At 41.5% G+C, this 16,400-nt stretch overlaps 1 protein-coding gene across 1 annotated transcript in view; it reads right to left on the reverse strand.

The window, feature by feature from the left end:
* Positions 1-16,400, reverse strand: part of LOC127582304 (uncharacterized) — a 204,348-nt gene that overhangs the window by 115,550 nt on the left and 72,398 nt on the right. The window contains exon 4 of the mRNA XM_052037483.1: positions 1,864-1,941. Within this exon, the coding sequence (XP_051893443.1) occupies positions 1,864-1,941 (78 nt within the window). The remainder of the gene's footprint in view (positions 1-1,863; positions 1,942-16,400) is intronic.

Raw genomic sequence — 16,400 nt, forward strand, 5'->3', positions numbered from 1 at the left:
CTACTCTTTTGTTTCAGGACATCACTGTTCTCTTCCCTGAATTCACTGGGGAGCGATAAGGATAGTTGCAATCATTTACTATCCCTTACCACTGTTGGCTCAGGTGCTAACTTCAACGGTCCTGATTAATTATAAAAGCAGATGGTCACTCAGTGGGAAACACCATGGGCAGCCTGCCTGAGAGCATGCACAAGTTGGTTAAGAGCACAGTCATCTAGATCCAAAAGCAGAAAATGCTGGAAATACTCAGAAGTTCAAAGAAGCTTGCCTTTCCACAGACACTGCCTGATATGTTGTGCATTTCTAGAATTTTCCGTTTTCATTCCAGTTTTCCAGCATTTGTTTTTTGGCATCTTCATTTGATTGTCATCTAGATTCAATTTGGTCTGGCCTTCAACTATTCTCTTCGAGAGTCCTTGGTCCACTCATTCCTCCCCATCCACCCACTCCCCTTCCCCTGCACTTTCCCTTTCAAATGTAAGAGGTATAACACATGACCCTTCACCTCCTGCAGGGACCTAAAGAGACCTTCCAGGTGAGGCAAAGGTTCACCTGCACCTCTTCCAACCTGGTCTACTGCATTCAGTGCTCACATTGTGGCCTCTGTCACAAACCAGCAACAAAAGAAACACACTGAGCATGATTCAGTGTTAAAAACTATTTTATTAATCACTACTTATGATAATACATAAAATAAAAGTAAAAATGTTAGTATGTTAGAATTCAAAAATGTTAAACCTCGAACGTTAACCCCAAAACTAAACTCTTCGTGTGTGTGTGGGTGTGGCAAAGTCCAAAACTCCCAGTTCCGGAATGGTTCTTAAAGTTCAGTTCCGCAAGCCATAAGGTGAAACATGAGCAAGGGCTTCTTCAACAACCACCGTTGTCTGAAGATAAGATGTAGATGTAGAAAAACATAGAGAGAGTACATACGAAATCCAAATGTTCCTCGATGGAACCCAAACGACACTTCAGTGTTTACTCGGTAGTGACTTCCTCACCCCGAAAGCATCCGAACCGTGGTCGTCCACACACAAATACCTGTTTCCTTCTACAGGTCAGCAACAAAGTGAACTCCACCGGATTACTTCCAACTTCCATACATGGGTTTCAGTGGCAAACACAGTTATTGTTTCTCATCCATCGATAGAGAAAACAAGCAGGCTGGTGTCTCTCTCCCTTCTCTCTCTCTCTCCTCCTTCTTCTTCTAACCTCCTCAACAACGTCATTACGTCCTTTATCTTCTATTGACGTAAGCACGCCCCACACACACATACACACACTCTCTATCTTAAAGGGACTTTCACTGAGTCCGTAACACCTCCTCTACAATGGTGAAACCAAACATAGGCAAGGCAACTGTTTTGCAGAACACCTGCACTCTGTCACAACGTCTAGCTTGAGCTTTTCAGGTTGCATGTCATTATAATTCTCCTTCACACTCCCAACACTGACCCATGTGTTCTCAGCCTTGTCTATTGCTAGGGAGAGGCCACATGCAAACTGGAAGAACAATATCTCTTATTCCACTTGGGTAGCTTACCACCCAATGGTGTGAACATTGAATTTTCCAGTTTCACGTAATCCACATTTCCTGGTGTTCTTCTCCCACACACATTCATCTGTCCAAAATGTAACCTTGCTTAGAGAATGATGCTTATCAACTGTGGGGTAGTGATGTCATCTATGCACTTTTTTTTCTTGATCTTTCAGATTTCCACCAAATTCTGAGAGAACCAAATTCATGTCATAGACAATGTTCAGAAAACTATATGTATTTATAAACTATAGAACAGTTTTCATCACAGATATTTCACTTCATGAATTAACGTCACATCACCTTTTTCCCCCACTAACACTGACCTGTAAGTTTGAGAGTAGTCAGTTGCTCCATCTTTGTCTGGGTACAGAGTTTCATCAATGGACACATGACGGGAAAATCTACATTGCAAACAGAAATAGACAAAGGTATAAGAAGATGTAATTTGTGGATTATCAGAATCTGAATAGTTCATTCAAAATGCTTTTGCGCACACAATAAATTGATTCATTGATTAAGAGTTCATACAAACCACACCTGATAGCCACAGCTAAACTCTTTAAGATACAAGAGAAAATTCTATAAACATAGTTCTCCCACCATCCCTCAATGAAAAAATAAGGCTACAGAATTACCCTGCAATTGCAGTATTGAAATATTTCACAAATATAAAAACTATACTTACACATCAAATTCCTCTATTCATAATCCATGGATCAGCAGGATTAAATAAATATCACAAGAAGTTTTATAAAGTACATCTGTGAAGTTCTACCCTTGTAAAAGAATAAATTTTACTATAAACCTAAACAGTTTTACTTCATTCTTATAACATGTTGTTACATAAGAATATAACAACATAAAAATATAAGAAGTGTCCAAAAATCTTTGCGTTTATTCAAAGACTGAACCTTCGCATCTCCCCGGAATAGATAAAAAGTTTCACCTCCCTTTAAATGAAGAAGCGTCTCCTCACTTCAACTCTAAATGGTCTGTTCCTCACTTTAACACTATGAGCACTAGTTCTAGACTCCTCAGCCAGAAGAAAAATGTGCCCCATACCTGCACCCTCAGCTCCACTCAGAATTTTGAATATTTCAAGAGGTCACCTCTCTAGTGTTTTTTATGTAATTGTGTTTACTTATACAGCAGTGTAAAATAATTGAGAATCTCACTGAACATGTTCTGAACAATATACAGGGTAAAGAATGGGTTCCATTTTTACATTCATTCAAAAGTCAAATTTTCCCCATGTCAGAAAATACACAAAAATCACTCAATATGGTGATCATACCTCCACAGTACTGTAATCAATGGCATCAAAAATATAAAACTGATGAGAACAATTACTTCAAGTAGAGACAAGAAATTAGTTCTGCCGTTCTTAGGGATGAATGTATGTATGTACGTCAGACGTTTGAATTTAATATTATGGAAGCTCGTTCGTAGGTACAGGTGTCCATAAGTCAGGCGTTCTTAACTCAGGGATGGCCTGTACATCCAAAAATCAAATAACAGAGTGGTGATGAGAAATAGGAAAGGCTGTAGATGGGCCAAGGCTGAGGTGCTAGGGATACTATGACATGTGGTGGGGCCTGTGGTGCAATCGGAAATTGTTCAGAATAGGATCAGCTTTCATTTTGCTTTTTAACTCATGAAACATAGAAAGCAACACAGGCCACAACCACCTGGTCCTTATCACTGTATCCAACTCTCCAGGATGGGCCATAAAAAAAAAACCATTTAGTGGCCAGATGTAGCCATTGGACAGTATGTTATACTCTATGGTACTAAATGCAGTATGCCGGCTATCATGATCATATGGATATTGTATGGATCAACTGAGACATTGCCACAGATGACAATGAAGTTCAATGTCATTTTGATTCTATCATTGGTAAAGGGCTTGCTAGAGAATGATAGTCATCAGCTAAAGGGGAGTTATGTCATCTGCAGGTTTTCTTGGAACAGTAGCTCCTACTTGATCTTCTTCTCGTGCCTTCATAGCCTAACTCTGCTTGCCAGCTTTCCAGTTCCTCCTATTGTGTCTCCACCATAAGGATATACATGTGAATTCCATTCTGACAAAAAGGAAAAGTGTGAAGGGAAAGCTTTTCTCACTTGAAATTGCCAAAAAGAAGCTTTCAGAAGTCATACACTGTTTTCACAGTTCAGAAAAGTTATCCTTTAATCAATTCAAACAAAATTTAAGTTTCAGATAAAGTAGGTGAACACTGCCACATCCTCATTTGTCACATTATGTTAAGTTGATTTCTCCCTCTTCTCTACAAAAGTTGTGCATCGTCTGCACAACTGGTGGAATTTATATAGTTGCAGTGTTTGGTCTCTTTACCATGTAATTTATAATTAGTCATTCAGATAACAATATCTTCTGCCCAATGTAGTTGTAGCATATTTGATATGATGCCAGAATGACATCATTTTTCAACTTAAAAAGCTGTAATTTCCAGCCCAAATTTTATCCATCTCCTTTTTGGACATAGGTATGGTAGTAACCTTCAGGTATGAGAGGACTCAAACCTGAAGGTTACTACCATACCCATGTCCAAAAAGGAGCTTGATGCACCACAATGGTTGTCAACAACCTTGAGTCAGGATACCCTGAGACCCTCTTCATCATTGCAGGTGATTTAATCAGGCCAACCTCAAGAGTGTGTTACCAAAGTACTACCAGCACGTCTCCTGTCCCACCAGGGGCCCTAACACTCTTGACTATTGCTATACAACAATCAAAAATGCCTTCCGAGTCACCTCTCATCCTCACTTTGGTAAATCGGACCACCAGGCTGTGCTCCTCCTCCCTGCATACAAACAGAAACTGAAACAGGAGGATCTGGTACAGAGAGTCATGCAGTGCTGGTCTGAGGAAATAGATGAGCTTCTACGCGACAGGTTTGAGTCTGTGGACTGATCCATGTTCAAAGACTCAGCTGCCAGCCAAGATGAGTATGTCACCACCATCACAAACTTTATCAGCAAGTGTATTGAGGACTGTGTACCAAAGAGGACAATACGGGTGTTCCCAAACCGGAAACCATGGATGACCTGGGGGATCCACTCCCTACTGAAGTCGAGGACTACTGTACACAAATCTGGTGATCCTGTGCTGTACAACAAATCAAGATATGACCTCCGGAAAGCTATCAGGAATGCCAAGAGATAATACCAGTTTAAAATAGAGTCCAAGACCAGCCATCAGTTATGGTAGGGCTTACATGATATAACAGGCTAAAAATGAAGTTAGGCTACATAGTTAACAACAGCCCATCCCTTCCTGATGAGCTTAACGCATTCTATGCATGCTTTGAACAGAAGGGGAGTGTATTGTCACCACCCACCCTGACAGCCTCCAATGCAACTGAACCCGTGGTCACCATCGAGGACATAAGATCAGTCTTCCGGCAAGTCAACCCGAGGATACCATCTGGCCTGGATGGTGTCCCTGGCCGTGTGTTCAGATCTTGTGCTGATCAGCTGGCGGGAGTACTTGCAGACATATTTAACCTTTCCCTGCTTCAATATGAGGTTCCCACCTGTTTTAAGAAGACCACTATCATCCCAGTACCGAAGAAAAGCAAGGTAACATGCCTTAATGACTACCGACCAGCGGCTCTGACATCCACCATCATGAAGTGCTTTGAGAGGTTGGTCATGGAACGCATCAACTCCAGCCTCCCAGACAAACTCGACCCACTGCAGTTTGCCTACCGCCGAAACACATCTAACAGCAGACACCATCTCCCTGGCCCTACACTCAGCTCTGAAGCATCTGGATAGTAAAGACACCTACGTTAGACTATTGTTTATTGACTACAGTTCTGCCTTCAATACTGTAATTCCAAGCAAACTCATCACCAAACTCCGACACCTGGGACTGAACACCTCCCTCTGTAACTGGATCCTTGACTTTCTGACCAACAGACAGCAATCAGTGAGGATAGGCAGCAAACCTCCAGCACGATTACCCTCAACACTGGTGCCCTACAAGGCTGCGTCCTCAGCACTCTACTCCCTATATACTCATGACTGCGTGGCCAGATTCTGCTCTAACTCCATCTACAAGTTTGCAGATGATAACACTGTAGTAGGTTGTATCTCAAATAACAATCAGTGGGAGTACAGGAAGGAGATAGAAAGCTTCGTGATATGGAGTCATGACTGCAACCTTTCCCTCAATCTCAGCAAAACAAAATAGCGGGTCATTGACTTCAGGAAAGACGGCGGTGTACATGCACCTGTCTACATCAACGGTGCTGAGGTCAAGAGGGTTGAGAGCTTCAAGTTCCTTGGAGTGAATATCACCAATAGCCAGTCCTGGTCCAGCCACTACCAAGAAATCTCACCAGCACCTCTACTTCCTCAGGAGGCTAAAGAAATTTGGCTTGTCCCCTTTGACACTCACCAACTTTTATCGATGCATCATAGAAAGCATTATATCTGGATGCATCACTGCTTGGTATAGCAACTGCTCTGCCCAGGACTGCAAGAAACTGCAGAGAGTGGAAACCAGCCTCCCCTCCATGGACTCTGTCTATACCTCTTGCCCTTGGTGAAACAGCCAGCAGAATCAAAGACCCCACCCATCTGGGTCATTCTCTCTTCTCTCCTCTTCCATCAGGCAGAAGATACAGGAGCCTGAGGGCATATACCACCAGACTCAAGGACAGCTTCTGTCCCACTGTGATAAGACTATTGAACGGTTCCCTTATACGATAAGATGGACTCTTGACCTCACAATCTACCTTGTTGTGACCTTGCACTTTATTGTCTACCTGCAATGCACTTCCCTGTAGCTGTGACACTTTACTCTGTACTGTTATTGTTTTTTCACCTGTACTACCTCAATGCACTCTGTACTAACTTAATGTATCTGAACTGTGTAATGAATTGATCATTACGAATGGTATGCAAGACAAGTTTTTCACTGTACCTCGGTACAAGTGACAATAATAAACCAATACCAATGTGCCTCAAACTTCACTTGCCTATCTTTGTTCCATGCTTCTTGTCACTATTATCCAATAAAAATATACAGAAACATCAAGGATGATGAAATATAGTCAGCCTGTACTAAAATTCCATATTCAACAAGAGTTGGGTTGAATTTTCCCAAACTCATTAAAAATAGATTCCACAAAAGCCTTTGTAAAGGAAATGTTTATTTTCTATTACAAATCCAATATTTTATTAATCCTTTTCAAAGCACTTAACAACCACTTAGGTTGCCTTAAAAAAATTGAAAATTCTGCTTCCACCATCCTTTCAGGAAGATTCTTCTGAGAGGAAAAAAAAATGCCTCTTCTCTGACTGAAATAAGAGACCCCTTATTTTCCTCACAAGAGGAAACACCTTCTGCATATCCACCTTGTCAGGGCCGTTTAGTATCTTATATGCTTCAATCGTCACCTAAATTCCAGAAGATACAAGCCCAGCTGCCTAACTGTTCTTTTAAGACAGCGCACCCATTCTAGGTCTATAAAACCTTCTCAGCAACTGTTTCCAATGCATTTATTTCCTTCTTTAAGTAAGGAGACCAATACTTTGCACAGTACTACAAATGTGGCCTCACAAATGCCCTATATAACTGAAGTATAACCTCCCTATATTTGTATTCAATTCCCCTTGCAATAACCTATAACAGTCAGTTAGCTTTCCTCATTACTTGTTGCTGTATACAAACCCTTTGCAAATCCTGCAGTTGGATACCCAGGTCCTGCTACATCTCAATCACAGGGAGAATGTGCAAACCCCTACAAGTCTGGATTGAACCTGGGTCACTGGAGTTGTGAGCCAACTGCACTAACTTTCATGTCACCATGCCAGCCCTCTTGAACGATGTCCATCTTCAGTGGGACTGAACCCTTGAATTTCAGTCCATATATTCACCTCCTTTAACTGAACCGCTACAGCACTTTCATTTCACCTTCATAAGCCATTAATACTCCTTTTACAAATACATTTTTCTAGCAAGTATATCCATTACAATGTTTTCTTCTCTTGCACAAATTAAGGTCAGAGCATCTTCAAATCTTATTTTTTCTATTACTAATTGAATCATTAAACATGGAAATTGATGACAGTGCACAGTATCATATGTACCTAACATTATAAGCACTGATAGTTTCTGAAATCAATTCCGTGACAATATCTTGGTTGAGCTTTAGATATCAAAAAGGTCCTCTGGCTGGAAGCTTTCAATATGAAATTGTCCTGAGTTGCGGAATTTAAAAGGCCCACGCAGTTCAAAGAAGTTACACATATTTCTTTTGATACTACACAATCAAAGCATCATTTAGGGAAGAGGTGAAAACATTAAAAGAATCAAATAAGCCTGAACCTTGATCATCACAGAAGTAGATTTGCTGAATCTCTTAAAACATTCACAGGGGAAGACATGAACAACAGGACCTCCCCAAACATGAGTTTAAATCATAAAAGAATACTTTCATATAAATGTGCTTCCAAAACTAAGAGAAGTGAAAATATAGGTGATAAGAAATCTATTAATCCTACTTTAATGTTGTATAAATAATGACCCGGAGTGAACAATAACGTAACTGCATTTACACAAGAAACATCTTGCCTGACCCACGTACATGAATTTTTTTTAAGGAAGACTATCTTCTACAAATTTTGCAAGGAGAACCCAATTCACACATGGTAAACCTAGTATTGTGTGTTTTAATTTCCCAGAATATTTGATAAAATAATCCAAAATAACACAAATACATCAATAATTAATCTTTAAATTATAGGTTTTGTGCCTGCATGGCTTAAGTGAGATAGGTGGTGGCTGTAAGGGAAGGATCCAAACTTTGATATATCTTGAGAGATAGTATCCTATGTAGTCACCCTTAATTATGACATTCCACTGACGTCTAAGCGCCCATTGGTCAAATTGGCTGGAGGATGTAATAGCAGCAATCAGATTGTGGAAAATCTTGAAATCTAGCTCTGCACCTTAATTCCCAGAAAAGTCAATGCAAAGATTACTGCATAACACAATAATGCTACAGTATATGCTTTCACAAAGGAAGGTGCATTGATTGGTGCTGAAATAATTCTAAGGTAGCCATGTATGCATCATCCAACAATAATCTTATCTTCACCAATGCTTGGAAGGTAGAAGAGGTTTCTAAAGTTGCAGCAAATGAAAGAACAGGCAAGCACGGTAGCATAGTGGTTAGCATAATGCTTTACAGCGCCAGCGACCCAGGTTCAAATCCAGCCACTGTCTGTAAGGAGTTTGTACGTTCTCCCCGTGTCTGTGTGGGTTTCGTCTGGGTGCTCCGGTTTCCTCCCACATTCCAAAAGACGTACAGGTTAGGAAGTTATGGGCATGAAACGTGGCGACACATGCGGGCTGCCCCCCCAAATCACTACGCAAAAGATGTATTTCACTGTGTGTTTCGATGTACATGTGACTAATAAAGAGATCTTATCTTAAAGTCACAGCTGTTATTTGCCACATATCTTTGCAAAAACATGTAAACATTTACATGGGTGCAATGTTCCTGGAAGACCTTTCTTTTCAAGAAATTACACAAATATTCTGGTTCTGAGAATTCTGAAGTTTTGGGCATTTTTCCTTTCAATTTCCATTGAGAAGTTGACTCATCCCCATTCTTTGCACTCATCTTGACAAATCTAGAGAAATGATTTACCACTTCCCACATACTTCCTTACTGACAGCATCTAATTTCCCTCAGGTTAAAAACTTCTAAATTAATGTGAGGGTTTGAAAATGCAAGTGACAAACAGTCTGCTGGGAAAGGAGTTAAGGCACATGCAGGGATGGCAGGAGCTCATGGCAAGTCTTGCCTCATTATGCTCATCCTCAATATCATCATTCTTCATGTCACTGCTTACATCATAGTGGATGATGATAATTTAGCTTCACCCATATGCCCTTCTCCCATCGCCATCATTACTGTGAGTGATTTGCAGGAAAAGACATTGCATCAGCGCATGGAGAAAATTGGTATCTAATTATTTTTGAGCCAAGGCGGCAGAGAAAATTGGCTTTGTGCTGCTTCACAAACCTTCGAAGAGTTCCAAATCTGAGAATAAAGGTGTGTATTCACTAATTTTGTGATCACTTATACCTAGATGTGTTCGTCAGGCTCCTAACAACTGCATGGCCTGCTTCTCATAAAGATGGCAATACCTGACAAAATTTGGATAGAAAATGACACTTGTTAGACTGCTTAACAAATTGATAGAAGCTGGAAGAAATCAATTATTTCTTTTGCAGCCTGGCTCCTCAAAATCAGTGTAACTAATTATGTACAGCTCAATAAGAATGGCAGTGATGCAGAGGGAGTCATGTATGCTTCCCTCTCTTTGAACATCAGCACATTTGTTTCCCTGCCCCAGCCCCTCTACCAATACCTGTACTCTGTCAGAAAAGCAAATTACCACAAAAGAATTCAAAGTGCAGTAATCTACTCTTTGGGCCTCCTAGGTACATACAGTCAAGAAATGCTGGTCTTCTCAAGGGTTCACATATGTGCAACCATAACCCTCAATGAAGTTCTTATGGGTCCAACATTGAGGGAAATTTCAGTGAGGAAAGCACCAGTTTTCTGCTTGTAAGCATGTGTTCCTTTCTTTTGACTCTCAACTCAATCTTTTGTTTGTTGTAGTCTTTAACTATAACCTCCCTCTATCCTATTCTCCTCATTCAATCACAAAGCTCACTTTATCCATATAACCCAGCTCTTGCTATCTCAAACCATTAAGCCATTTCATTCCAGATTCTGATTCTAGTCAATCAGTTTGAGGAAAGTAATAAGGGGTGTGATTTTACTGTCAGGTCTCGTTTTCAATAACTTCTTCCTCGAGAAGAGCTTTGGCAGTCATTCCTTTTTATGGTTGATAAAGATGACTTTTCCTCATCTCCTTAGACTCCGAGTGCTGTGATGGAAACATAGCAAAACATGATAAAGACTGAGAAAGGGTAATATTCACCTCCTGATGTTAAAACACTGGAGTAATTTGTAGAGATTATTCCTTTATGTTGTTTTATAGAAATGTTGCTATCACTATGAAAGTCAGCAACCACAAATTAATGTTTGCATTGTGCTACAAATCTTCCACACCTTGATCAGAGTACGTCATCAAGAGCTCCATAGCTTCCTCCACACTAAAGGTGAGTTCTTGACATCAGGGATGCCTCCTTGACGTCCTCCTCTCAAACCATTCAGAAAACTAGATAATGGGGAGGAATTTAGGATTATCCATTGTTTGGAATCAGTCACCTGATGCAAAAGATGTGGGAATATACAAACAAATATACAAATTAGGAGGAGTAGGTCATTTGTCTCCCTCAAGCTTGCTCTGCCATTCAATAAAATAATGACTGATCTCATTGTACCCTCAACTCCACATTCCAGCCTACCCAGGATAATGGTCCTTGGTTATCAAGAATCTATCTGCATCTACTACCCAATGAGAAAGTATTCCAAAGACTCAATCCTCAGAGAGAAAACGTTTTTGCCTTATCTCTCCCTAAAACGGACAAGTCCTTAGATTTAAAGTGACCTCTTAATTCTAGGTTCCTCCACAAGAGGAAACATCCTCTGCATATCCACTCTGCCAAAATTCATCAGGATCCTATGTTTCAATCAAGTCATCTTTTGCTCTTCCAAATTCCACTGGATACCAGCCAAGTCTGCCCAAATATTTTTTTCATTTTTCCTGCCAAAATGAACAATTTCACTTTTTTCCCCACATAATATTCCATCTGCCAGTTCTTTGGCCATTTAACCCATTTATACCCCTCTGTAGCCTCCATATTTCCTCTTCACAATTTACTGCCCTAACCATCCTATCCTTGCGTCATTCAGAAGTTTAGCCATCATACCTACAGTGCCTTTATCTAAGTCGTAAAAAGTGAAGAAATTGTTTTTTATGGTTCTGCATGTTGTTCGAAGAGGACTCGCATTGTAAATCCTGGATACGTCTCTTCCTTAACCAGATTGCAGTGTTAAAAGCTAGTTGTACAACTCTCACTATTCGAGTGTGACATGTGTGCATCTAGGATACCCAAGAATGAAAAGGAAGAGCAGCCTGCATTATGCTACTATATAATTATCTTGCCATCTGTCATCAAGTGATTGAACTTTTGACATCTTCTACAATCCAAAGGTGTATCCTGTCCCATCAGCAGTAGAGGCCCACCAGGAGCAGGAGCACAGTGGTACACAGGTGGGAGGGAGTAAACTTGGAAATGCTCAATAGTGACTCCAGACCCCATGAAGTAACATTCCATCTAGTCAAACACAGTCAAGGAATCGTCTTCTTGATTACCAACTGCTACCTTCTCTTGACTAATGAAGCACTGCTCCTTCAAGCCAAACAAAACTTGGAAGAAACACTGAAAAGACCAAGACCCAAAATGGAGTATTTTAATGCAGTTTAATGTCCACCATCAAAGTGGTTTGGTAGTGCTACTAGTGACTGAACAGGCCCAGTCCTGAATGTAAGCATGCAGGTGCAAAACGCAGTTAAGAAGGTAGCTGGTAATGATGGTTTCATAGTGAGAGGAATTGAGTACAGGACCACTGATGTATTACTGCATCTGTACAGGGCTTTGGTGAGACTGCAGTTTGACTATCATGTTCAGTTTTGGTCTCCTTATTTGAGGAAAATTGATCTTGCTATGGAGGGAGTACAGCAAAGGTCCACCACACCAATTCCTGGGTTGGCAGGACTGACATGTGGAGAGAGATTGGGACAATTGGGCTTACAGAATCACAGAGAGATATAGCACAGCAATAGACCCTTTGGCCCACCGAGTCCACACTAATCATTGACCACCCATTTACACTAATCCTGCATTAATTCCCACATTCTCACTCCACCCAGATTGTACTACTCATCTACATAGCAGGGAGCAATTTACAATGGCCAATTATGCCACCAACCCGCATATCTTTGGATACAGAGTCATACAGCACAGAAACAGGCATTTTGGCCCAATTCATCCATGCTGAAAATGTGCCTTCCTGTCCTAGTCCATTCGCCGGCATTTGGCCCATATCCCTCTAAATTGTTCCTCTCTTGTACTCAATGTCTTTTGAACATTGTAATTGTAACCACCACTACCACTTCCTCTTCCTCTATACCCAGTACATTCTGTGCTAAAAATCTACCCCTCAGGTCCCCTTTAAATACTTCCCCTTTCTGCACCTTGTCTGGCTTAATCACATCCTTGCTATTGTATGGAGCAACCAGAACTGTGCACAATATTCCAGGTGAGGTCTCACCAACGACTTGTACAGCTGTAAACATGACATCCTAACTCTTGTACTCAATATCTTTTGAACATTGTAACTATAACCACCACTACGACTTCCTCTATACCCAGTACATTCTGTGCTAAAAATCTACCCCTCAGGTCCCCTTTAAATACTTCCCCTCTCATCTTAAACCTATGCCCTCTAGTTTTAGACTCCCCTACCCTGTGACCATTCACCTTATTAATACCCCTCATGAGTTTATAAACCTCGATCAGATTACTGCTCAGCCTCCTTCATTCCAGAGAAAACCATTCCTGCCTATCCGATCCATCCTTATAATCAAGCCTTCCAGTCCCAGCAACATCCTTGTGAATCTTTTCTGCACCTTCTCTGGCTTAATCACATTAAGCCAGTTAACCTTTAAGGTATCCTGCACGAGTACCCCCAAGTCCCTTTGTACAGAAGGGGGTACTCGTGCAGGATACCTTAAAGGTTAACCATCAGGTCGGATCAGTGGTAAAGAAAGCAAATGCTATGTTGGCATTCATTTCAAGAGATATAGTGTATAAAAGTAAGGAAGTGTTGATGAGGCTCTACGGGGCACTAGTGAGGCCTCATTTGGAATACTGTGTCCAGTTTTGGGCCCCATATCTTAGGAAACAAGTGCTGATGTTGGAGAGGGTTCAGAGGAGATTTACGAGGATGATTCCCGGAATGAAAGGGCTTATGTATGCTGAGCATTTGTCGGCTCTTGGACTGTACTCACTGGAGTACAGAAGAATGAGAGGGGACCTCATAGAGACATTTAAAATGTTGAAAGGACTGGACAGAGTAGATGTGGCCAAGCTGTTTCCCCTGGTGGGTGAGTCCAGGACCAGAGGGCACAATCTTAGAATTAGAGGGTACAGGTTTAAAACAGAGATGAGGAGAAATTTCTTTAACCAGAGGGTGGTGAATTTGTGGAATTCCTTGCCACGTACAGCAGTGGAGGCCAGATCATTGGAGACGTTTAAGGAAGAGATAGATAGATATCTAAATAGTTGGGGTATCAAGAGATATGGGGATAAGGCCGGAAATTGGGGTTAGGTTTTTTTTGCCCCCCCCCCCGCCCATTTCTCATTTCTTTTTTCCTTTTTCTTTGGAGCAGACTCGATGGGCCGAATGGCCTACTTCTGCTCCTTTGTCTTGTGATCCTTGCTATTGTATGGAGCAACCAGAACTGTGCACAATATTCCAGGTGGGGTCTCAGCAACGTCTTGTACAGCTGTAACATGACATCCCAACTCTTGTACTCAATGCCCTGACCAATGAAGGCAAGCATACCATGGGCCTTCTACACTATCATACCTACCTGTGTCGCCACTTTTAGGGAACTATGTACTTGTACCCCAAGGTCCCTGTGTTCAACACTACTCCCTAGGGCCCTGTCATTCATTGTGTACGTCTTGCCCTGGTCTAAGTTCCCAAAATTCATCACTTTGCATATGTCTGAGTTAAATTCCATCTGCCATTCCTTGGCCTACTTTCCCAGTTGAGTTAGATCCTATTGCAACCTTAGACAACCTTCTTTACTGTCCATCACACCACCAATTTTGGTGTCATCCACAAACTTACTAATCATGTAACCTACATTCTCATCCAAATCATTAATATACGTAACAAACAACAGGGAACCCAGCACCAATTCCTGTGGCACACCACTGGTCACAGCCTCAAATGTGAAACTCCACTACCACCCTCTGACTCTTTCCACCAAGCCAATTTTGTGACCAATTAGCTAGCTCACCCTGGATCCTATGTGATCTCACCTTCTGGACCAGTCTACCACGCAGAACCTTGTCAAAAGCCTTGCTGAAGTCCATGTAAACAATGTCAACTACCCTGGCCTCATCAATGCTCTTAGTTACTTCTTCAAAAAACTCAATCAAATTCGAGAGACATGATTTTCCACACACAAAGCCACGCCGACTAACCCTAATCAGTCCTTGCTTTTCCAAATGCAGGTAGATCCTGTCTCTCAGAATTCCCTCCAGTAACTTTCTCACCAATGATGTCAGGCTCACTGGTCTGTCCCTGCAGCCCTTCTTAAATGTGGCAGGTAGTAAGTGAGCCAACACAGGTCAATAGCAGTGGACAATTAAAAAGCTAACAAGAGGAGGAGGCTCAAATAGCATCCTAGCTTTAACTATGGTGAAGCCCATCATTGAGTACTAAAGACAATGCTGAAACATTCGCAATCAATATTCAGTAGAAGATCCATCTAGCTCCCTCCTGAAACCCCCACCATCACAGAAGCCAATCTTCAACCAATTCACCACTTTATCAAGGAACACCTGAGAGCAGTGGGCTATGGGACAACTGAATTGTAGTACTCAAGCCCTATGCTTCAGAATCAGCCACACCTCTTTCAAAGCTATTCTAACACAGTTCCAGCACTCTCATATACCCAGAATTGTGGAAAATTTCCTTGGTATGTCCTGTTCACAAAAAGCAGGACAAATTTAACCTGGCAAATTACCACCAAAACAGTCCACTCCCAATCATCAGTGAAGTAATGGAAGGTGCTACTAGGAGAGCTTTCAAGTGGCAATTACTCACCAATACTATGCTCACTAATACACATTTTAAGTTTCATCAGAACTAGTCAGGTCCATATAGCACCATAAGATCAGTTCAAACAAAGATCAAAGAGTTGAGAGAGGCTGTCCTTGACCATAGCAGCATTTTAATCTAGTGTGGCATCAAAGAGTTCAGACACAACTAAAGTCATTGGCATCATGGGAATACCAATTTAATGGCTGGAGTCATACCTTGTAGAAAGGAAGTTGACTTTGGTTGTTGGAGGTCAATTATTCCAGCCCCAGTAAATGCCATAGTTCCTAAATGCAGTCTCCTTGGCCTAACCATCTTCAGCTGCTTCATTGATGACCTTGCTTCCATCATAAAATCATAAGTGGAGATATTTAAATAAGATCTTTATTAGTCACATGTACATCGAAACACACAGTGAAATGCATCTTTTGCGTAGAGTGTTCTGGGGGCAGCACGCAAGTGTTGCCACACTTCTGGCGCCAACAAAGCATGCCCACAACTTCCTAACCTGTACGTCTTTGGAATGTGGGAGGAAACCAGAGCACCCGGAGGAAACCCACGCAGACACGGGGAGAACGTACAAACTCCTTACAGACAGTGGCCGGACTTGAACCCGGGTCTCTGGCGCTGTAAAGCGTTACACTAATGTTCAATACATTTGCAGTTCCTCAGCAAATGAAGCAGTTGATGTCTGAATGCAGCAGGACCTCGACAGCATTCAGACATGGGCTGAAAAGTGGCACAAATGCAAAGCAATGGCCATCTCCAACAAGAGAAGGTTTAACCACCTAAGCTTGACTTTCAATAGCATTACCAAGTCTCCAATCATCAATAACCTAGGAGTCAACATCAACCAGAAACGAGAATGGATCAGTCATAAAGACACCAGGGCTCCACAATACACTGGCTGTGTATCCAGTGGCAAGTGACTCACTTCCTGACACCCAAAAGCCTTTCCCACAATACAAGACACAATGGATGAATGTCGTTCCAACAATTCTCAA

Source organism: Pristis pectinata, chromosome 23 (assembly GCF_009764475.1).
Source record: "Pristis pectinata isolate sPriPec2 chromosome 23, sPriPec2.1.pri, whole genome shotgun sequence".
Taxonomy (NCBI): Eukaryota; Metazoa; Chordata; class Chondrichthyes; order Rhinopristiformes; family Pristidae; genus Pristis; species Pristis pectinata.